The sequence below is a fragment of the Sinocyclocheilus rhinocerous genome, unplaced genomic scaffold (assembly GCF_001515625.1).
Source record: "Sinocyclocheilus rhinocerous isolate Xijiao unplaced genomic scaffold, SAMN03320098_v1.1 scaffold271, whole genome shotgun sequence".
In the NCBI taxonomy this organism is placed as follows: domain Eukaryota; kingdom Metazoa; phylum Chordata; class Actinopteri; order Cypriniformes; family Cyprinidae; genus Sinocyclocheilus; species Sinocyclocheilus rhinocerous.
This window is the reverse complement of record NW_015657574.1, coordinates 1208948-1232123: the sequence shown is the minus strand read 5'-3', so window position 1 is coordinate 1232123 and position 23176 is coordinate 1208948. Positions and strand designations below refer to the sequence as shown.

At 38.7% G+C, this 23176-nt stretch overlaps 1 protein-coding gene across 4 annotated transcripts in view; it reads right to left on the bottom strand.

Moving 5' to 3' along the window:
• LOC107721325 (DNA helicase INO80-like) overlaps positions 1–23176 on the bottom strand; it is a 49807-nt gene that overhangs the window by 11306 nt on the left and 15325 nt on the right. For all 4 annotated transcript variants that reach the window (XM_016529272.1, XM_016529275.1, XM_016529273.1 and 1 more), the window contains exons 16-28: positions 22701–22760; positions 22207–22349; positions 21185–21269; positions 20987–21104; positions 20299–20384; positions 20034–20201; positions 19682–19815; positions 18558–18625; positions 18385–18478; positions 17984–18179; positions 14850–14990; positions 11923–12148; positions 3938–4065 (exon numbers count right to left, since the gene is read on the bottom strand). In XM_016529272.1, coding sequence (XP_016384758.1) covers positions 3938–4065; positions 11923–12148; positions 14850–14990; positions 17984–18179; positions 18385–18478; positions 18558–18625; positions 19682–19815; positions 20034–20201; positions 20299–20384; positions 20987–21104; positions 21185–21269; positions 22207–22349; positions 22701–22760 — 1647 coding nt within the window. The remainder of the gene's footprint in view (positions 1–3937; positions 4066–11922; positions 12149–14849; positions 14991–17983; positions 18180–18384; positions 18479–18557; positions 18626–19681; positions 19816–20033; positions 20202–20298; positions 20385–20986; positions 21105–21184; positions 21270–22206; positions 22350–22700; positions 22761–23176) is intronic.

The window sequence follows — 23176 nt, the reverse complement described above, 5'->3', positions numbered from 1 at the left end:
AAAACAGCTCTGAATGAGGAGTCGATTCCCCTTGATCATAGCCGTGGGAACATATTTTATCTGGGGGGTGGTGGGGGCGGGGCTTGATGTTGCAGGGCGGGGCCATGGTGGGGGATTTTTGACAAAATCCTAATATGTGACCCTGGATCACAACAAGAATTTTTTCTTTAATGTTTCTATTATTTAAGGGGATTTTACTAAATATTAACATCGCTGATACGCAAAATTTTTGGTCAGTGCACTTTGGCGAATTCTCTCATCAGAAACAACAAAGTGCAGATGTATATGCGATGTAAATAAGAGATCAATTCATCATACACTGCAGACAACATCACTGATTATAACTTTAGCTTTTTTAGAGTGCTTACACTCACGCTGAATTCAGTGATATTCTTTGATAATGTAAATGTTTTTTGCTCGCTGTATAATTTGTTCGTTGTTTGAATAATCGTGGACATGCGGTGTTATAATTAAACTTAAAATGTATTTTTATTAAACGTGATCAGGTTAAATACAATTTCAGTCTTATTAAAATATTTCATGTCATAATATGGTAGCCAACTTGCCTAAAACGTTATGATGTGCGTAGTTAATAGATTACATTAGGCTACAGTGGTTTGAGCACGTTTGACCAGAGACTAGCGCAATTAAAGAGCTGTGCTTATGTGATGGACGGGGCACCGTCTTGAGAAGCGAGAAAGCTTCAGAAAATGGCTCATAAAAAGGACAAAGACGTGAATGGTTTTTACAAGTCGGAATGTAAAATTACGGTAATATCGCCTGAACATTTCACATGAAATTCAGCGGGAGATGTAGGGACGCGCGCCGCAAGGTGCCCAAGAAAAATACAACCGCAATAGGCTATATATTTCTGGTCAGTTTAATAAATAATTAATCACAAAACTATCACAAAAATTAAGTATCTTGAGGATGATCGAGGGGCACAAGGAAAATCTCGACTCTCGATTCCCAACGACTCGGAATCGATTCTTTTTGGAATCGATTCCCAGCCCTACGCAGAGGCGAGTACCCACTAGTAAGGCGAAAGAGATGATCAGTTTACGTGCTGCCGCTTCGCTTGATCTGAGGTGCCTACAGCGATCTATCACACCACATTAAAGAATGCCAAAACGGTATTTATTGCTTGGATTTCCTAATAAAATGGACAGAATTTGAAATCTAAGACTTTGTTTCATATCATAAGTAACAACACACAAAGCTTAGCCTATTGCGATTTATTGGATGGGAGGCGCACTACAGTCATGGCCAAAAGTTTTGGCAGTGACATAATTTTTGTGTTTTGCAAGGTTTGCTGCTTCAGCTGTTGTGGTGATTATTGTGTAGAGTGATCAGATGCATTTTAAAAAATTTCTAAAAGCTTCATTGGCCAAAAAATTTACTTTTCACAAAAAAACTAATTTCACTGCTTTTTTGATCCTGACACAAAATTACCAGCTAACATTAATTGACTAATCATATCAGCAGCACATGTGAAAGTGTGAATGAGTACTAGTCAGGTGAAATCACTATCATACTAAATAGATTGTAAGAGCAGACTGATTGCTATAAAAGGAGGGAAAGAAGCGCTTCGAATCATTGTGTTCTTGTTAGCAATGGTTACTTCCAAAGAAACACGTGCAGCCATCATCGCTTTGCATCAAAATGGCCTCACATGCAAGGAAATACAAAGCTACAAAGAATATTGCACCTGAAAGAACCATTTCCCGGATCATCAAGAACTTCAAGGAGAGAGGTTCGACTGCAGTGAAGAAGTCTTCAGGACGTCCCAGAGTGTCCAGCAAGCGCCAGGACCATCTCCTCCTGAGGATTCAACTACAGAATCGTGTCACCAGCAGTGCAGAGCTTGCTCAGGAATGGCAGCAGGTTGGTGTGAGAGCATCTGCACGCACAGTGTGCTGAAGACTTTTGGACAACGGCCTGGTGTCAAGAAAGGCAGTAAAGAAGCCACTTCTCTCCAAGAAAAACCTGAAGGACAGACTGAAATTCTGCAGGAAGTACAAGGATTGGACAACAGAAGACTGGTGCAAAGTTATTTTCTCTGGTAAAGCTCCCTTCCGACTATTTGGGACATCTGGAAAATCGATTGTTCGGAGAAGAAAAGGTGAACGCTACCATGAGTCCTGTGTTGTGCCAACAGTGAAGCATCCAGAGACCATCCATGTGTGGGGTTGCTTTTCAACCAAGGGAGTGGGCTCTCTCATAATTCTGCCCAAAAACACTGCCATGAATAAAGAATGGTATCAAAACGTCCTGTAAGAGCGACTTCTTCCAACGATCCATGAGCAATTTGGTGATGATCCGTGCATTTTCCAGCATGATGGAGCACCATGTCACAAAGCAAGAGTGATAAAGAAGTGGCTTGAAGATCATTACATTGAAATTTTGGATCGTGGCCAGGCAACTCCCCCAATCTCAATCCCTATAGAGAACCTGTGGACAGTCCTCAAAAGGCGAATGTGATTGTGATCAACTCCGATGAACTAATAAGGCAAGAATGGATCACCATCAGTCAGGATTTGGCCCAGAAGCTAATATCCAGCATGCCAGAGCAAATTGCAAAGGTTATGAAGAACAAGGGTCAACACTGTAAATATTGACATATATTTTTTTGCCAATAAAAGCCTTTAAAACTTATGAATCTATTAAAATAGAGAAATCGATTTTTTTTTTTACCCAGCCCTAGCATATTTTGTTTTTAGTGGCCTCTGCTGTCACTGCGGGGTGTGGTGTTGAACATGAAAAGTGATCTCTTCATAAATAAATAAATGCATAAGCCTATATGCTTTCATTATTAAAAATGAAAATGTGAACAAAATACAAGCAATTAAATGTGTTATAATAATTAAAATATGAAAATTAAAATGACGGGTAATAATAGATTATGACAGAATTTTTACGACCCTGTCCGTCACAATGACGGACAATGTTAAAGTCTAACGCAACCTCTGATTGTGACATATTTCTACTCAAAGAGCAGGAATTGTGGATAATATATTATCCATCACAAACCGCAGGGGTTGAAAAATAAGACAAATTTGTGATGCAAACTGAAAAGGAAAGTCATTTCAGAGGCGGGGTAAGTTATTACATTTTGATGAAAGAATGTAAAGCCAAACGTTTTTTTTTCTTTTGAATTGCATGCATTGATGAATCGTTCACAATAAGACCAGGAATGTGTATCCAAAAAAAAAATAGGATTAATCAAGATTTTCATGTTGACAAAGTAAAAATATAAGGTGTAGATATACATGTCTATGCCAAAACTAATGGCCAATCAAAGGTTGATGCCATGTTTTTCCATGCTTAACTTTTTCTATAGACCAACTACTTCACAAATAAAGGAAGTCAAATCTACGTAATCAGACTTTAGAGAGACTGCCATGGAAAAGGCTTAAGCCAAAATGAATCGGAATGAATTCCTATTGACTCTAAGGAGGTGTTTCTAGACTACGAGTGCAGTTGTGTAGGACTATAAGCAGCCTGTGTTGACAATGTTATTGGAGGCTTCTACTTTTAGCTCCATGTTTGGCTTGCTGCTGAACATGTGGCAAACAACTGTGTGCCTCTGGAAAAAGTGATTGTTTCCTCCAGTTCTCTTCTCTCAGCCTTTGTCCAGCTTTAACAATATGAAGCTATTTTACAGCCAACATTCCCTTCACAATGCTTGATCAAATTTAGCCATCTCTCCTTTTGTGGGATTAACACTCAAAGTACAAAGAACATGTAAACAAAAACACATACAGCACGACCTCAGATATCTACAATTGCTTCAGTACAGACAGATTTCTGTGGACATGAAGGAAAGGTTGAAGGTTAAAGGAAAAAACACGTCACAATGACATGACGTAGTTACATAATGTTCACAGGCCACAGAGCTGTCAGGCACCGACTGTGAGAAGTTCCTGGAAGCACTCACCTCTAAAAGGTCTATCATGCGGGTCATCTGAGAGTAGATGAGAACTCGGTGGCCCTGAGACTTCAGTCGAGTCAGCAGCAGGTCTAGAATGTGAAGCTTCCCGCTGTCTGTGATCAGAGACTCTTTGTCTGAAGAACAAAGTGGAGAAAAACATTTCAAAACACTGAAAAATGGTAATGCTTCAACTCACAAGATCAAAACTGTATCCCACACTGTCGGAATGGAGCTGATTAGACCAATCAAAGCAATATAATGAATAAGCTTGTCGAGTGACAGCAATTTGCCCTCCATGCTCAAACGTTCTATAATCACTCCGCTCCAGCTCCGCTTCGGGTTTTCCATTTCCTGCTCCTCACTTGCCGATGACAGAAACCCCTCTCTCAGCAGCAAAATTTATTACAGATACGCTGTAAAGTTCTTTCAATATGTTTGTTTTATGATATCACGAACAATTGAGCACAAAAGTGAAAAGTTCTCTTAAGTGGAAAAAAATATTACTTAAGAGAAAAATGGTATGCTTTATTGAAAGACCAAAATTAGGCAAAAATATACTGTACGTACTACACGCAGAACGACAGAGGTGTTTTTTTGTTTTTTTAGTGATGCATGACATTTGTACCATATCGGTTACAGATTACAGGAGTTTTTTTCTTCCTTTTTCTGTATTTTTACATTTAAACTAACATGAATATTAAAAACAATAACTGACTGATACTGTTAAATGTAATTTTAAGCCAAAAAAAAAAAAGGATTTTAAAATTTTTTTTTTTTTTTTTTTTAGACAAAATAGTATTGAATTTGGCCATAACATGAACCTATCAATATCTAGTATTTTAATGTTTGTGCATCTCTAGTAATTTTTTTTGTTTGTTATCATCTAAATTATTTTCTGAGGTCATTTTTAGCCAAAAAAACCCCAACAACAACAGATTTTCAATTTCCATACTGTGCATTATAATGTTGTGATGCCTAAATGCACTTTTTTCTTTTTAAAAGACAAAATAGTACTGAATTTTATGAATCAATTATGAATCAATATCTAGCATTTTAATGTTGGTGCATCTCTAGTAACTTTTTTTTGTTTGTTTTCATCTAACCCACATCCACATCATCCTATAAATGCTAATCAAGTTGTATATTAAGTTTTTCAAAATTTAAGGTGGTCATCAAATGTACATCAGTTATGTAAGTCCTCAACACATTTGACTGACGTTCACAGACCAGAACATTTTGTGGCAATGGTCTGTCAGTGCTGTCACCCCAACGGTGCTTCCAAAAGAGGAAGCACGGGCTTCCCATTGTTGACTGGTGCAACCCTTGACCCTAGGGTCAGCTCATGGGGGGGAAGTTAAATGACCCTGCTAGTCATGGGCACTCAGAAAGTGATTATACACACAAAATGAGCCGGCTGCCAGAGCAATCTAGAGATCCCAAGAGACAGTTTGAGGCCTGCTGGCCGAGCCTTAGACAGTACAAAAAGCATGTCAAACACATGGCCAGCATGACCATGTTGCTGTTACCACATCATGACCATGCTAATGTGAACCATAGATGAACCCTGACTCAACACCCCTATGACCCGGAAAAGGGCATGTGTGTAACCTTTTCAATGAGTGGTGGAGAATGGCTCAAATGAACCCATACACTCAAGAATCTCATACTCACCGTGTTGACGCTCCACGAGATAATGACCACATGGATCTAATTTACTCCACCCGAGATGAACATTTTCTCTAAGGCAGGGGGTCTTAAACATCAGGCCTGTGGGCCATATTTGGCCTCAGGTATTTTCCAATGACCCCTCAAGTTTTAATAATCCAAAAGACTAACGAACGAGCCTGCATCCTTGTATACATATAGTTATATTCGGCTGCACTGAATATGTTTAAATTATTTTTAAATAATTTAAATATGTTATTTAAAATATACAGAAAAATCAACAATTTACAAAACAGTTAATTTGTAAAATTTAAAGTTAATTTAACTGAATAAATGACTGATCAATTATACAGTAAAAATATAATACTATGAAATATTATTATACATTTCTTTAATATATTTCAATTTTATTGTTTTTTTTAAATGTCATTTATTCCTGTTATGGCAAAGCAGAATGTTCAGCAGCCATTTGCTGCTTAATATTTTTGTGGAACCGTGATTTTTTTTTTTAGGATTCTTTGATGAGGAGAAAATTCATAAGAACAGCATTTAATTTAAATATAAATATTTTGTAACAAAGACTTTACTGTCACTTTTGATAAATCTAATATGTTCCTGCTGAATAAAATTATTAACTTCTTTAAAAAAAAATTCTGCCCCCAAACTTTTTAATGGTAGTGTACATACCTTAAATTGCTCTAGTTTTTTACAGTGGCTTGCAGATTCAATAAAGATCTACTAGAACTGATTATGCACTATACAATGATTATATACTACGCTACATAATGATTATATACCATTTTCAGACCACTAAAGACTGCTTGAAGGATCACATTTTTCACCAAGAGATCGCCTGCTGAAATACAAGTAAAAGTTTAACAACCATATCCCACAGTGTTAACAGTAATGGTTTCTTTAGCGAAAAGCCAAGGTTTCAGGTTCCCGACTGAGAGAAGGACGGTTTCATGAAGAGAGAAGCGAAGCTCCCATACGCTCTTCCCCATAAAGCTCTAATCTAATGGGTCTGGCGTCAGAGGGATGAGGCAAAGAGCTGCCAGATCCCACTTTATGAAGCCCCTGAAAGACTGTGGGATGAAGATGGTGGTCTAAGGGGATGATGTGACCCACAACTCAACGGCAACTCAACGGCACTGGCACCACAGAGTCTCCTCTGGTGTTTCCATTCCCGTCTTATCAAATCCCCCAACACGTCCTATTTCACAAGTCTGACGAGTCTGCAATTAGTCAGACACATGCTACTTCATCTAAAACCAGCTCTTAGACATGCTTATCAAACACAACTAATCTCATACAAAAACATTTTCAGAGGAAACTAACAAGGGTGACTTCATCATTTAGATTTCACGATAACAGATTTAGGGGTGGATTATGTCGGAATGAAAGTTCATCGAGGACGGCTTCGTGTATTTTCAGGATACCTTCCGACTGCAAAACAGTGGGAGAACAAAGATACCAAGCACTGTGCCATCAGACATCACTCTGGTTACTGCTATCAATTCAACCCACCTGCTGGTGGAAACCCCTCAACAGTGCCCTTCCAGGAGCCTCGGCTCTAATCCAATCCCTCCTGTCCAGAATTCAGGTCTGACCTGAGGGTGAACCAATTAAAAAATCTGTCACAGAGCCCTGGACGAGCTCATTAACCCCCCTGCCTATTTAATTGCCTTTCCGCTGCTTGCTAATTTCATTAACGCGATCTCAGCTTTAGGGCCGCTTCTTCTGGAAAAGGGACAGTGGGCGACAACACAAGCACCGGCCTAACTTGCTATAAAATTAGCTTTAGTGTTTACTGATGCCCAGTACAACCACTAGTCAACACCTAAACATGAGCACAGGGCCAAGGGGTGAGGCTGGTGCTCAACACAAACAATATTTGTTTTGCCACTCTGTCAATTGGCAAAACTTCGCAGAAGTGACAGTGATTACTGCACCTTAAAAACAGGGCAGAGTTGCACAAATAAATTACGCAATCACAGTTTAGAAGGGCATGAGCTCAGATTTGAAATGTGATATAATTCCAAAGTAAGCTGTAATTCACTTGAAATTAAAATTCTGTCATTATTTACTCACCCTGATTATGTTTTTAATAACTTTCTAATGGGGAGCACAAAAGGTATGTTGATGGATCTTTCAACTGTTTTTGTCCATACAATGAGTCAGTGTGGTTCTAAACAACATTATGTGAACTATACCTTTAAAGGGATAGTTCACCCAAAAATTAAAGTTCTGTCATTAATTACTCATCCTCACGCCGTTCCAAACCCACAAGACCTTCATTCATCTTCGGAACATAAATTAAGATATTTTTGATAAAATCCGAGAGCTTTCTGACCCTGCATAGACAGCTACGCAACTGAAACATTTTATGGCCCAAAAAGGGAGTAAGGACATCGTTAAAATAGTCCATGTGACATCAGTGGTTCAACCTTAAATGTTATGAAGCATGTAATGTTCTTTGCGCACAAAAAGTATTCTTGTAGCTTCATAACATTACGGTTGAACCACTGATGTCACATGGACTATTTTAATGATGTCTTTACTACCTTTCTGGGCCTTGAATGTGTCAGTTGTGTTGCTGTCTATGGAGGGTCACAAAGCTCTCGAATTTGATCAAAAATATCTTCATTTGTGTTCTGAAGATGAATGAAGGTCTTACGTGTTTGGAACGACATGAGAATGAGCAATTAATGACAGAATTTTCATTTTTGGATGAACTATCCCTTTAAACTTTGTAAAAAGTGCTAAATACAACATTCAAGACAAAAAGCCACAGACCAGCTGCTGATGAAATGGGTTCAGACAGTTAGGATATTCCATCTAAAGCCATCTTTTTGTAGGTAAAAATCATACGAAATGTGACGCATTTGACACACACAATGTTTACAGAGTCTTGCATCAGTCCAGCGACCACAGATCTTGCTGGGACGGGAGGTAAAACGAGCAAATGAGGGAGACTGTCATTAAGCTGTCGTATATCGATTATACTCACCAGATCCCGCCTGGGATCTGAGCACTAACCCAAACACAAAAGCAAAGGGGTGAAAGATGTGACCACATTTTGAATTTCACACAAAAGGGAGAGGCAAAGCAGACTAAATCCAAGCAAAATGCTCCCTCTGTAGGCCAGAAGGAGACCTGCATCGGGGAAGAAAATCGTTTCACGAAAGGTCGACATCATGACTTCTGCAGCCTTTGACCTGCAAAAGCAAAATAAGCGGTGGCCTTGAGAACAAATTGCACAGTGGAGCTCATGGGAAATCAGGGTTCGAGTCTGTTCCTGGCCATATTCCCATAATGTGTCCTACTACTACCAAATAAATGTAGCTTCAGACAAAAAGAAAAAAACGTTAAAGTATAGTAATTTTAAAAGAATAATAAATAATTAGATTAAAATGTAACACTATTCTATTCCATGTTTGATATATTAGCGTGATTATACTCTTGTTTTTTATTTAAATAATATACATATATATTACTTCTTAATATACAAACCATGTGGATAATCTTTCCAAACACCTTGGTGAAGTCTGGCTGTTTTTCAGTCAGAAAGGCGGGGCGAGGGAGCAGATCACAAACAATTATGCAGTCACTGTTGTTTGGGCCCCAAATCAAAAAGGCCAGGAATATTTCCGGCCATTTTGCTGGAGTGCAGAGATTCTTTGAAAGAACAGGAAGGGAAAGCAGAGTTTCCCACAGGCTGTCTGTGAGCTGAGCTCTGCAGTATTCTCACTCTCTCTCCCTCAAAACAACAGCTCAAAGCAGCAGTCGCATTACAACAATGTGCAGAGCTATTGTAAGAGAAAGCCTGTCCTCCTGTGGCCTGCCCCCCAATTAGTGTGACATGAAAGGTACAGCAGTTAGTACACTAACACTTTCATGTGTGAAAACCACTTGATGGGCGGCCACACCAATGTTGACAGCCCAAAAAAATAAGTATCAAGTTAAATCTTGCTAAATGTGTGTGTGCTACAGTAAACACAGTAAATGTTTTTGCACTATGAAGAGGGCAGAGATGAACATGTTCACATTTGTTTGATGGTTGTCTCAGATATAAATGTATCTATAACTCTATAACTAAGATATAAATAAAAATATATAATCTTCTACTATTCCTATTCTTAATTAAATATATGAAATGATAATGTGATCATCCTGACTTTTATTTGGTTTTATTATACATCTCAAAAATATCTGTAATGATATAATTCGTGCAATCAAGTGTTTTCAATCTTTAAGACGTCACAGACACCCAAATATCATCATCTTCATGCGAGGGACTCAAATCCTAAAATTTAAAAGGAATTTATATCGTTTCTTGTAAACACCCAACGTACACTTCGGAAAACTAATATGCCTAAAGTATATGTCTATTATGTTTCTTTCTACTCATTATAATACTATACTGTTACAGTACTGTATTTATTTATTCATTGATATGATTGAAATATCATACCCCCCCCCATTTATGAAGACCTGAACACCTGACCTATATAACTTATTTACGTGTAATTTTTTTTATTTGCATCTTAAGTTACGGATTTACAAATACAGCCACAATTTGATTTTGATATATATTAAAAGTTTTTTTTTCCCCACTCACAAGGAAATAACACATTAAAAACAAGAATAAAAAGGAAATGAAAATTTTTTTTATTTTTTTTTTCTCCACATTAACATTAATATATACAGTATCTCACAGAAGTGAGTACACCCCTCACAAACTATCTTGTGTCATATATATATATATATGGTTATTTGTATGTATGTATGTATGTACCAAGAGTTCCTGTAAAACCACAACAAATTCCTTGTGTTTGCGCACACTTAAGTGGTGAATAAAGCTCATTCTGATTCTGATTCTAATAAGAAAGCACCCCTACAACAACTTCTAAAAGTGAACATTAATGTTTTACTCAAGCATTACATAAAAATTTTATTTTAACATTAGTGTAATCATTTTAACACGAGTTTAGGAACTGAATAATAAAAAGGAAAAATAAAACACTGCGTAGTATTTACTCTTTGAATTCAATATGCACTGATTCTTATTTAAGCTACAAATGTTATTTAGGTAAAAGCAGTGAGTGATTTTCTCTTTGTCTTTTGTTCATGGCCCCAAATATTGGAAGCTGTAGCGATATGCATATTGCAATATGTACATTTGCGATATTTCGATATATTGCACAGCCCTACTTTACACTCACTACTTTACATTGTAGCAAAGTGTCATTTCTTCAGTGTTGTCACATGAAAAGATATAATAAAATATTTACAAAAATGTGAAGGATGTACTCACTTCTGTGAGATACTGTATATATATACATATATACATATATATATATATATCATAAATCCTCCATCAGCCTCTATATGTAGATGTAGGCTTTCAATTGCATGAGCCAGTGGTGGGACCGCCAGCATACTTCAATGACTCTTACCCAGTCTTGTGTCATTTCCTTCCCTGGGTACAGTATGACTCTGAGAAAAAGGGAAAAGTGCGCTCTGAAACACCTTAAGCCTGTGAATGAACATTCACAGTGATACACACATTCAAAGCGCTTACCTAACGCTGTGCAGAAACAATGTCCAATAGTCCAACTTCCTTGCTTTGTCCCCCCTCCCAACTTCACAAGCGCTCCCAGACCTCTTTCTCTTCCCTAGTCTGTAATTACACTGGAACGCGCACACAAACACATGCCTGCGCGCAAATCACACAACAGGCTGATGCAAAAATCAGTCTTATCTGCAAATGAAGTCTTAAGTATCGCCTGGCACTACTCCTATCGCACTGCCATGCTATACATGTGACGAATGGCTGTGCATTGGTGCCAAAACAGTGACCGTGACTAAGGTGCACCAGCCCTCAGACGTGGCCTCTTCCATGACCTCCAGCACTCTCCCATGGGTCTCCATCTCGTTTTTAGCCAGTTTTCTTTGATTGAAATGCTCTTTGGCCCCAGAGCACAGCGGTGCCATGGGGTCCCTCAGGGCCTGAAGGCTTGCCATAAGGAGCTGAGACACAGTTCTCTGGTTTGTGTTTGGTCTAAAGGAGGGAGTTGTCGCTTCTGAGGGCATTATAAATTTCAATAAAATTTAGACTTCCTCTCGAGACATTCAAAACCTTTATGAACAAACCAATGAACGTGAGAAAGTCCTTTGTCTTAAATAAAAATGACTTTGCAAGGACAATAGCCGGATACAAACGTCTTGGAAAAATGAAGTACCTCTCAACCACTTTTACACAGGAGCAAACATAAACAAACACGCATGCACGCACGCTAACTCCCACCCAGGATTTCACCTACCTGGGATCCTTATGAATGACCAGCCGTGTCTTTGCTGCAAGGCCATGACGCCCCCTGGGCTCTGAGGGACGAAGGCCTGAGAGCGTTGAGCCCAGGCGCAAGCCAGCTCGGGGGATCCGTACAGGAAGCACTGCTTGACAATGAGACTCCCTCCATCTCGTATTAACCTCCATTCATACTCGGCGCTGCGATCCGCACAGTAGCGTTCCATGGGAACTGAAGTCACCTAGGGAAAGAAGAAAATCCCTTAGTCAACACCTCCGAGGCTGTTTACACTATCAAAGTGTCTTTCCTCCAGATAATTGGCATCTATTTCCCTATTCAGTCTTTTTATCGCTAAGAAACACCAAACAAATTGGAGCTTGAGGGGGGAGAACAATCATTTCCAGTTGTCGAACTTGCACACACACAGAGGCACGCACAACCCTGTCTTTCTGACATTTTGTCTGAACCCCGCCGCTCTGGCAGGAAAGCGTGGCAGAGGTCAGCCGTGCTAACAGCGCTAACAGGCCTTTGAGTAACAGATGACCATTTCCTGTAGTGATTCACACCGCTCACAACTCCTTCCACTGGTCGTTTCTTTTCTCTCCCTTTCCCTCTTGCTTTATCCCTCTTTCAGCTTTATGGAGAATTTTATGGCGTGCTGACAAGCGGATGATATTATCTTCCTTTCATTCTTATCTCTGATGAAAAACAGCTCAGCTTTGGCCAGGCTTCCAGTTTTGTAGCGAACAGCTGACCAATAGGAGCACGAACACGCAGATGTGGCCATAAAAAGCCAACAGGGTCAAGAGTCCCTCATGAATAAAGAGAAAAAAGGCGACTAATCTATCTTATCACTTTCCCACAGTGCCCATATGCCCCTGGTGCCTAGGGGCCGGTGCCAACGCGGTGCCAATTCTCACATCGCTCCCATGAGGCCAGACACAATCCCAACTCTCTGGGCTGGGATAACACAGAGATAGCCTCACATTAGCCAAGTTAACAGCAGATGTTGGAGGAAAAAGAACAGTTTCTCATACATGACTGAACCATTAACGTTGCGGATATGATTCAGTACAACCACACTGGTCACGTATAAAAGATTAATATCTTGACTAGCTTAAGTAAGAAGTTTTCCTGGCTCACCGTCTTTTATTGGTAACCTTCCTATCTACCAATCAGATTTTAAGATTAGGTTTAGTGTTACGGTTAGGCTTAAAGGGTTAGTTCACCCAAAAATGAAAATTAGGCCATAAATTACTCACCCTCAAATCATCCTAGGTGTATATGACTTTCTTCTTTCAGACGAATCCAGTCAGAGTTATATAAAAAAAATTATTGGATCTTTCAAGCTGTTTAATGGTTCCTTTGCTCCTGTTAACAAACGTTGGTTTTCACAAGACTCACCGGCACATGAGAAAAGCTGAACTCATACGTCATCCGCCCGGAGCTGCTTCCGTGTACAACTGTTGGCGCAAGCTACATTAAAGTGATTATTACGTTTTGAATATGGATATTTTTCTTACAAAAACGCATCGATTCACTACAGGAGGCCTTTGTTCACCCCCCGGAGCCGTGTGAGACACTTGTTTTAATGGATGGGCGCTTTTTATTTCACTTCTTTTGGACTGAAGAACTGCAACACCCGCTGAGTGCCATTAAACAGCTTGAAAGATCAAAGACAATTTTTAATATAACTCCAACTGGATTCGTCTGAAAGAAGAAAGTCATATATACCTAGGATGCCTTGAGGGTGAGTAATTTATGGCCTATTTTTCATTTTTGGGTGAACTAACCCTTTAAGGGCTTGAAAAAGATTCTGATCAAACTGTCATTTGATAAAAGATAAAATTTTCTCAGGTTTAAAAGCTGGGTCATTGTTAGGGGTTAGAAAAAGAGCAGAGGTTCAAACTGGGAAAACAATGAAGAAAACAATAAAACTATAATATTATAATTAAATAAGCAGAATAAGAATATAGAAGAATTATAACGTTATTAGTTTTATAAAATAAAATACTATAAAATATAATTAAATATTACATGAAATTATAAGACAAATAAGTACACATAAGAATACTGACATTACTATTTATATAAATAACAATTATTATATTATTAATTACATAACTATAAAATCTAATAAAAATATGTAAACACAAATTATAATATTATTGTAGAAATAAAATTATAATTATAAAAAAATCTGAAATGAGAATTAAAATTGAATTAATAGACTAATTAATCAAAATAATTTGGCTTTTATAATAAAAAGAAGAAGAAGAAGAAGAAGAAGCAGAAGTAGTAAGACTAAGGATAATGTATATGTCATTGTTTTGAGAATTTGTTTTTTCAATCTAAAAAGATCTGAAAACCACTCAGATAGTTTGGCTAGAATTGTTTGATAGGAATGTTGATCTTGAAGCAAATAATGTTGTCAGTCTCAACTACCATGTCTCCTTTAGTACCAAACATGTGAATTCACAATATCTCGATAATATCCCCAAGTTTGCGAGTATCCCAAATGGCGGTGTGGTTTTTGATGGGCTGTGTATTCACAGCCAGAGAAACAGCCCTTAACCAAGACCTCTGATTTCTCACTGGTGGGCTTGTGTTGTTTGGTTACTCTCCACCGGGGTCATGATCAGCTGAGCAGAAGATCTGTCAGGAGGTCAAAGAGAATAAATAAACCAGGCTTGTTCTGAGGGCCACACAGAGAACAAGTCTTTCATTTTGGATAGCAAGTTTGTTTCTGAGACAGCGGGAGATCCCTGTCAACATCTGACCACCCTCAGCAGACTTTTGCCAAACTGTTACTGGATACTGAAAACAGAGTTACTGCATATAGAAATCTGTATTTATTTCAAACCACTAAACTGAGTGAAAGTTCTGCCAATCAATATGGTCCACTTAGATGTTTTTGGAGGGAAAGGCTGTGTGTTTCTCACCCTGGGTGTGACGGTGAGTAAAAACTTGGGTGGTTGGGTAGGCTGGCACGGTCTGAAGGTTTGAGTGGATGAGCGTCTGCTGTGGATGACCACGTCAGTGTGACAGATCAGCGAAGACCCTGTGGACGTGAACACCAAATCCTGCAGGAAAGAAAGAAAAAAAGTCAGTATAGCATATTACACCCTACTAAATCACATACTGTCAAAACGTCAACACGTATGACTGAGTGTGTGTGAGGATGCCCATTTTTCTGCAGGACGTGTGAATTTGTCACAAAGGAGTACATGGGCCTGCAGCACCTCCTAGTGATCTCACTACCCTCTACAACCAGTTACTCCTAATCTAATGTAAACCCAACTCCTATCTCATCAGCTCCATTTGTCACAAGTCAAGAGGTCACACTGAGCAGAAGCGATACCCTAAATGAGACCACAGTGGTAACAGACGTCCAGACGGGGTCACCGTCAAAACTACAGCTCTAATGACCCACATGAATCATAAAGACCAGCCTATATAACTGCCTGTTTCCTGTCTGCATCCACAAAAGTGACAAGAATAAACAGACATGTCAACTTCATTTAGAGGAGGCTGTGAGCTAATGATGGATGAGGTGTGAAAGACATGTGATGAGAGTGAAAGTAAGAAGAGAGAAAGTGAGAAAAGAATGAGAGTGAAAATGAAAGAAAAAAAGAAAGAAAAACCAAGAAATAAGGAGTGAGAGAGAAAAGAAATTAAAAAAAGCAAATGCAAGCAAAACAACAGCAATAACTAAAAGAACAAAGGAGTGGAAAAAGAGAGCAGAAATAAAAGAATGAAAGAGTGCAAGAAAGAATAAAAGAACAGAGGAACACAAATAAAGTCAAGATGGAACAATAGGGGATAAAAATAAAAAAAAACAAGCAAAAAGCAAGCATGAGTGGAAAAAAATGCAAAAAGGCAAGATAATAAATGGCAGGAAAGCAAAAATGAAAGAACAAAAAGAGGGAGAATGACAGAACAAATAAACAACAATAAAATGAAAGAACAAAAAAAGCCAAGAAAATTAATCAATTAAAAAAATAATAAAAGAAAGAATAATAAACAAGCCAGAAAACAATAATACAAGAAAAACTAAAAAGAAAAACAGACAAAGAAAGAAAGAAAGAAAGAAAAATCAAGAGAGAAAGTGAGAAAGAAAGGAAATAAAAAAAAGCAAAAGCAAGCAAAATGACAGCAATAACTAAAAGAATGAAGGAATGGGAAAAGCGAGCAGAAATGAAAGAATGGAAGAGTGCAAGAAAGAAAAATGAACAGAGGAACAAAAATAAAGTCAAGACAAATAGGGGAAAAAATAAAACAAGCAAAAAGTAAGTACGAGTAAAAAAAAATGCAAAAAAGCAAGAAAATTTTAAATTATAAATAAAAAAGCAGACATAAATTAATAACAAAGAAAGAAAGGTGCTGTAGGGCAGTGTCAGCAGGAGTGCTTGTGTCTCGTTTCATAAAGCACAGGCTTGAAACTCTTGCCAGGACGTCAGTGAGAGTGACCGTACAAACACAGATGAGTGTTACAAACACACGCTTCACATTCAGCTCCGGACTTGAGCAATACGTGATTACTCACAAATCACACACTGCCAGCTTAAATTTAGAGACTGGGAATCAGTTCTGCGGAGTATCTTGGTTTATAACTCAAAATCGCAATGTTGCAATGTTTGGAGAAAACTGAACTGCTCCAAATTGTGTCTGGGGGAGATCTGAAATAGTAGAAAAAGGCAGGTGCTTTCACTTTTGTCACTAGTTAGTATAGTTTAAGGTTCTTTACAAGTCTAACGGCAGGCCTCTGAGTGCTCGATATGGGCCAGTCCACATGGAGAGCTGACTGTTGTGGTGTCGTGTTCCCCATCCATGGCCCAGTGGAGCTAGGAGACGCTTGTGTGGTATAAAAGCTGTAGTGGGAAGTGGATAATATTACACCTCAGTCAGCACCTTCTGAACACAGCTTCCCCTGACCGTAGCCTGAACGCACGCCAGAGTGCCAAACTGCAGGTTAACCCCTGCTGCTGTTTGGCCTCTAGGGGACGACACTGTAGCTTCTGGACTGGGACATCCAGCATCACTTCCTCTATGGTCTTTCCTTTCCCCGCTAATTAGTTTGGACCTTTGATATTCCCATCAGCATTTGATATACAGCAACACTGGAGTCTCGTGGGTGAGTAGAAATAGGTTTCCACAACGAAATACGACCCTTTGCCGCTAATGAAAGATGAGGGTCATTTAATCTGGTTCGGTGGGGTAACCCAAAGCAAGAGTAGACCTGTGCACTCATACATAAACTCCAAAACGGTGGATGCAAGAAATATGATGAGCAAAAAATACGACAAAATTTGTGCAATCAAATCTTTGGAAGATATTCAGTTTTGTTCGAGCATGCTAACTAGACATATAGAAGCAAGTCTGTTCCACCGTGTCTTTTGAGTTATGCCTGAGAAATAACCAGTACTTATTATTTCTGGATGTACCTTTTGACGAGATCGTATGCCAATAATGAGAAGTCTAGGGGACGTACACACAGAAGACGTTTTTTGTATTCCACTGTACTGCTTTTCGTATGTTTTTCTATGCATACATGTTACACTCGCGTCTTCCGTCTCACAAAATCTCATGGATAACGGCATTCCAAAAACGTGGTGCTTGTGTTAAAAGAACGTTTTTTTCCATTCCATTGCCCGCTTCTCACATCTTTCAATGCAATAACTGTGTAAATGGCTCCTGGTTCTGCAGAACTACAGTAAATCAGAGCAATGAAGCTGTTGCATCTGCTGTCATGACTTATCTGACATAATTTGACAACTTTTGTAATCTGTCATGGTTCTGACAAAAGAACACTTACAAAGGATAGCATATGGCAGATGTTCTCTATCAGGAGGGGCCTCAGCAAACTTCCAGAAGGGGCCCAATAAATGTGAAAATTACTTACATTTATTTATATTAATGATCTTTAAAATCAAACCCTTTATTCAAAGGGTTGTTGAATAGTCTTGGACAAAGTGGGGCCTTCAAAAAGTTTGAGAACCACTAACATATGGTGATTAAGGCAACTAGTAAATATATAGTCAGTTGACAAAGCAAGAAAAAGGACGACAGAGCTCACCTGTAGAATAGGACTCCTGTGGACATTTGGGTAAGATGTTGGCCGGTTAAGCCACAGGATGAGATCTCTGTGTGAAAGACACAGCTTGCCTAACCGGGCTCTCCCTTTAGCCTCGTTCTCCTGCACCCCTTCATCCCACAGGCGGCTGTGGTGGAGCCGGTAGGCCGATTTGAACGACAGATATAGGGCTAACCACCTGAGAAAAGAGGAGATTTTATTATCTAAACAGCTCTTAAGTTGCTTTTGTTTGCCATAGGAAACAATGAATATGCTGAAATACACCCAAATCTCACCTTAATGCACTCAGTTATGCATCTCAAGTGTGGCAATAATTAGATTCTTATTGATATATTAAGTGAACTGTCCTGTTCTCTGACTGACGTGAGTGTGGCATAACTTACCTCACTAGAGTCCCCTGAAGCATGATGTTGGACATCTCAGCAGGAGACACATCGATGAAACGCAGGAAAGAATAGCTGCTGCCTTCATCGTCAGCTGTATCAGTTGAACATATGATCAGAAATTAGATATGTTTACAAAATCAGAATATAATTGTTAAATAATAGAGACTTACTTTTTCGTTGAAACAAGGACTGTTGAATGTGTTGAGCAGAGAACGGAGAGAGCAAAGTCTGCTTCAGCCTGAGGAGTGAGAGAATAAATAAAACAATGATTTAAAAAAAAATTTTGTATAACATTTTGATGGAATCAACCATGCCACGCCATTGGTTAAGAAGCACCCTAAAGGTTTGTTCACAAAGCATGATAACTACAAAGAACTGTGACAAAAACTATAAATTACAGTTGCATGCTGCAGTTACAGTTGTGCTCAAAATCATTCATACCCATGGTAAAGATGATCAAAGAAGACTGTGAAAATAAATCTGCGTTGTAAATCCTTTTGATCTTTTATTTAAAAAATGTACAAAAATGTAACCTTTCATTGGGGAATTACAATTTAAAATGGAGGGGGAAATCTCATTATGAAATAAATGTTTTTATCTAATACACGGTGGCCACGATTAATCATACCTTTTTATTCAATACTTTTTGCAACCTCCTTTCACCAAGATATCGGCTCTGAGTCTTCACCTTTAATGCCTAATGAGATTGGAAAACTCCTGACAAGAGATCAGAGACCATTCCTTCATACAGAATCTCTCCAGACCCTTCAGATTTCCAGGTCCATGTTGGTGCTTCTCCTCTTCAGTTCACCCCATTAATTTTCTATTGGGTTCAGGTAAGGGAACTGGGTTGGCCAGGGCAGAATCTTCATTTTGTGCTCAGTGACCCATTTTTTATTTGATTTTGATGTTTTTTTGGATCATTGTTCTGATGGAAGATCCAACCACGGCCCATTATAAAATTTCTAGCAGGGACCGTCTCAGCCTTTTTTGATCGAATTTACCAAGGGTATGAATACTTTTGAGCATAACTGTATGTTGTCTGCTGGCTGCTGCTTTAAATGTTCTGATAAGCTGACAATGTTTTTTATCATTCATTAGCTGGAAAAATATATATATTGCTCTTTATTCCAACGAGTTATTCCAACAATATTGTTCCTCTGTGTATATTTGTGGTGTGGACTTCCCTATTCTTACAGAATTAGAGAGGTTAACTTTATAGTTATCATCCTTGGTGTGAACAGGCCTTAAGGAAGGTACAGTAAACCTGGGAGCTACATGGAGATCAACTCACTTGGTCTTTCCGTGGTCAGACGTGTGGAGGATGGCGTGTCGGAACAGAAATTTGGACATGATGAAGGGCTTCAGGGACATGTGGAAAGGCGAACGTATCTCCTGACGCTCAAATAGGTCTGGGTGGTTACAAACCTTTTAAAGTTGAGAAAAACATGTTTTAAAAACAGCAGCTCTTCACTATATACACAGTAAGGGTTTAAAAGGTCACACAGGCTTTAAAGGGTTAGTCCACCCAAAAATTAAAATTCTGTTTTTTTTTGTTTGTTTTTTTACTCATTCTATTGTGGTTTCAAACTAAATTTTCATTTTTGGGTGGACTATCCCTTTAAAACTGACAAACCCGGCCTCACCTTCCTGAACTGCATGACAAGGTTCATGAGGCTGCTGGTGGTGCTGTGGGCCTGCTGGGCCGTGCCCATTGATGACTGCAGCAGGTCCTCGATGGAGATCTTGTTCTTTAGAGCCTGGTAGAGCAGCCGCTGTCTGCTGGTCAGCTGGCAGTATGTCAGGATTTCAATCTGAGATGCAGGTTTGGAAAATAAGCAACATAAATATTACATACATAGACATTTTAGGTATGAAAGCATAATTTTGAGAGAGGCTATAAGACATCACCTTGTCAGAGAGCTCGTTCTCCACATCCTTCTTTATTCTGCGCAGCATAAAGGGTTTTAGGATCATGTGCAATCTGGAAAGTTGGTCTGAAAGGGTAAACCACGGTAAATCACGTCAAGCGACAGAAGAACATGAGCAAAACATGAAGGCTTTGCTTGCTCAGCATGAGTGCTGCTGTTTTAATATTACACGTTATTAAATTATATTGCAGCTGAAAACCCACATAATATATAATAAATTAATTATGTTGGCTTGAGAAAGCCAACAAACTGTTCTTAGATTTAATTGTATTATTATTATTATGAGATTACAATTTCTGATACTCCTCAGTAGCAAAACCTAACAACTATCTTAGGACAGGCTAGCTAAATGCTAAAACATACAAGCAAAGCCTAACAATATGCAAGCAAAATGATAGAACTATCTATCTGATAGACTAGATGAAGAATAGATGAGGATGACTTTTAAAACTACTTCAAACTGACAACCTTCAAACTTTAAGCTTTTTAATCTACTTCAGACTTTCTATCCTGTCGTTCTCACATCAACATCCATATTTGTCTTGACAAACTTTTTTTAAAATAATTTATTTGACTACATTGTTCCACCCTAACACATATTGTAACCTACTTGGAGATCAAATGAGCAGTAAACAACTTAAAGGAAATAAACACAAGAGTTGACTGACTTTCATCAATAGCAGATTTGTTTTCAGCATGACTCTCGATGTCCTTGGAGAACCACTCGTTGAACTCATCGTGAGAGTCAAATAAAGTCGGCATGATGAAATGAAGCAGGGCCCATAACTGAGAGGAAGAACAACAACGTCAGCTTTTTCACTCGCACACGTGGACTCTCAAACAAGGTCTCACATGATTACACTCACTTCTGCCATTGTGTTCTGGATTGGCGTCCCTGTTAGCAGAAGGCGGTTCCTGCACTGGAACTGAAGGAGAATCTTCCATCGGACACTGCCAAGAATACCCAGACACAGCTACTAAGACCTCCCAAGCAAGCAGCAAGCTGAGGTTAACGGAGGATACAACTCTCGACATGACATCAACACTCAGTGCTGAACTCTGTATCCTACAGGTATTCTCTTCATAGCTCACTTCTCAGACTCGGTTAAGTCTTTCATTGATTATGGGGACTTTAGAGACTTAAAAGCTCATGAAAGCCACTCTGACTGCCTGTCGAGACTCTGATTGGGCAATAAATCATGTTCCACCACAACAGAAGCTGCTGGCACATGTGCTGTCATCTCCAGAGAGGCACAAACTCACACTCAGAGCTCGAGAGGCCCTCATTCTCATTCTCTGAAGGGTTCCAGTCCAGACATAGTGTCACTGAACTGACTATGAGGACGGGGACATGAAAAATCTGAGATGCACCAGTACTGGAGACTCCCTGGAGCATCTGGAGCTTTTTATAAGATCTTTTTCCCTTGTTGAAAGGTTCAACTAAGGATGCATATCAGTGAGACAACCAGACTTTGGAGCTATAATTGCAGGAAAATACAGTGATTAACTGCCTATACTTGGCCATTTTAAGATTATCAGCAGTGTGGCAGTGCTAGTGTCAGTTCCCAAACATTTTAAGTAAATACTATGTAAAACAAAGTTTTAAGCTTTAAGGGGTGAAATTCTATTTGTATATGGAACTGTATTCAAATTATATGTATTTTTTGTTTTCAGTTTTTCTTTTATGTTATGCTTATTTCATTTTGTGTATTTTTTTTTCAAGATTTGTTTATGTAATAATCCCATATGCTTTGCATTCAATCATCTTGTTATTCCAAAAATTATTTACATATAGTGCTACATGTATACATATAGTGTATGTGTGTAAAGTAAACATTTTAAAAACTGCTATTTTAAATTTTAAAAGTACTAATCGAGTGCTAATTACCTGGTGCTGCTTTTCAGTGCCTGGGCCTCGTCCAGAACCATATACTGCCATTTCACCCTCTGGAAATACTTTACATCCTGCACCACCAGTTGATAACTGGTGATGACTACATGAAACGGTGCATTCTGGGTATACAGAGTTTTCTACAGAAGCCAAAAAAGGATAAAATATGGTTCAAGTAGTAGATTTCAATTTATCTGATATTTTAGAGCATAGGTCTTCAAGCCTGCTCCTGGGGACCCACTGTCCTGCAAAGTCCTGGCCTGTGACTTTTCATGTGAAGGTCCTGAAGACCTTGATTAGCTGGTTCAGGTGTGTTTGAATAAGGTTGGAACTGAACTCTGCAGGACAGTGGGTCCCCAGGAGAAGGCTTGAAGACCTATGTTTTAGAGCAATATTCTTATAAAATGTTTACCTGGCTCCAAAATTTTCTATTAACTTTATGATCGTGAGGATTCCCCCAGTATAGAGCAATATTCTTATGAAATGTTTACCTGGCTCCAAAATTTTCTAATAACTTTACGATCGTGAGGATTCCCCCAGTATGGTAACACCTGCAAGACAGAATGAGACAAAATTGCAATTATAAGAAATATTATTTGAAATTGGTCTTAGTCTGATGAAATGTAAAACTTAAAAAAAAAAACTTTAAAATAATCTTAATTACAAGCTGTATTACTTTAATTATTTAGGGCTCTACAATAAGTATAGACGGATTAACATTACATTACACATTACATTAAAGGGGTCATATGATGCTATTTTAAAGATCATTATTTTGTGTATTTGGTGTAACAGAATATGTTGACATGCTTTAATCTTCAAAAAACACATTATTTTTCAAATACTGTACATTATTGTAGGTCCTCTATGCCCCGCCTCTCTCAAACGCTTCGTTTTCTACAAAGCCCCCTCCTTTGACAAGCGCAGCCTGCTCTGATTGGCCAGCTGACCCAGTGCACTGTGATTG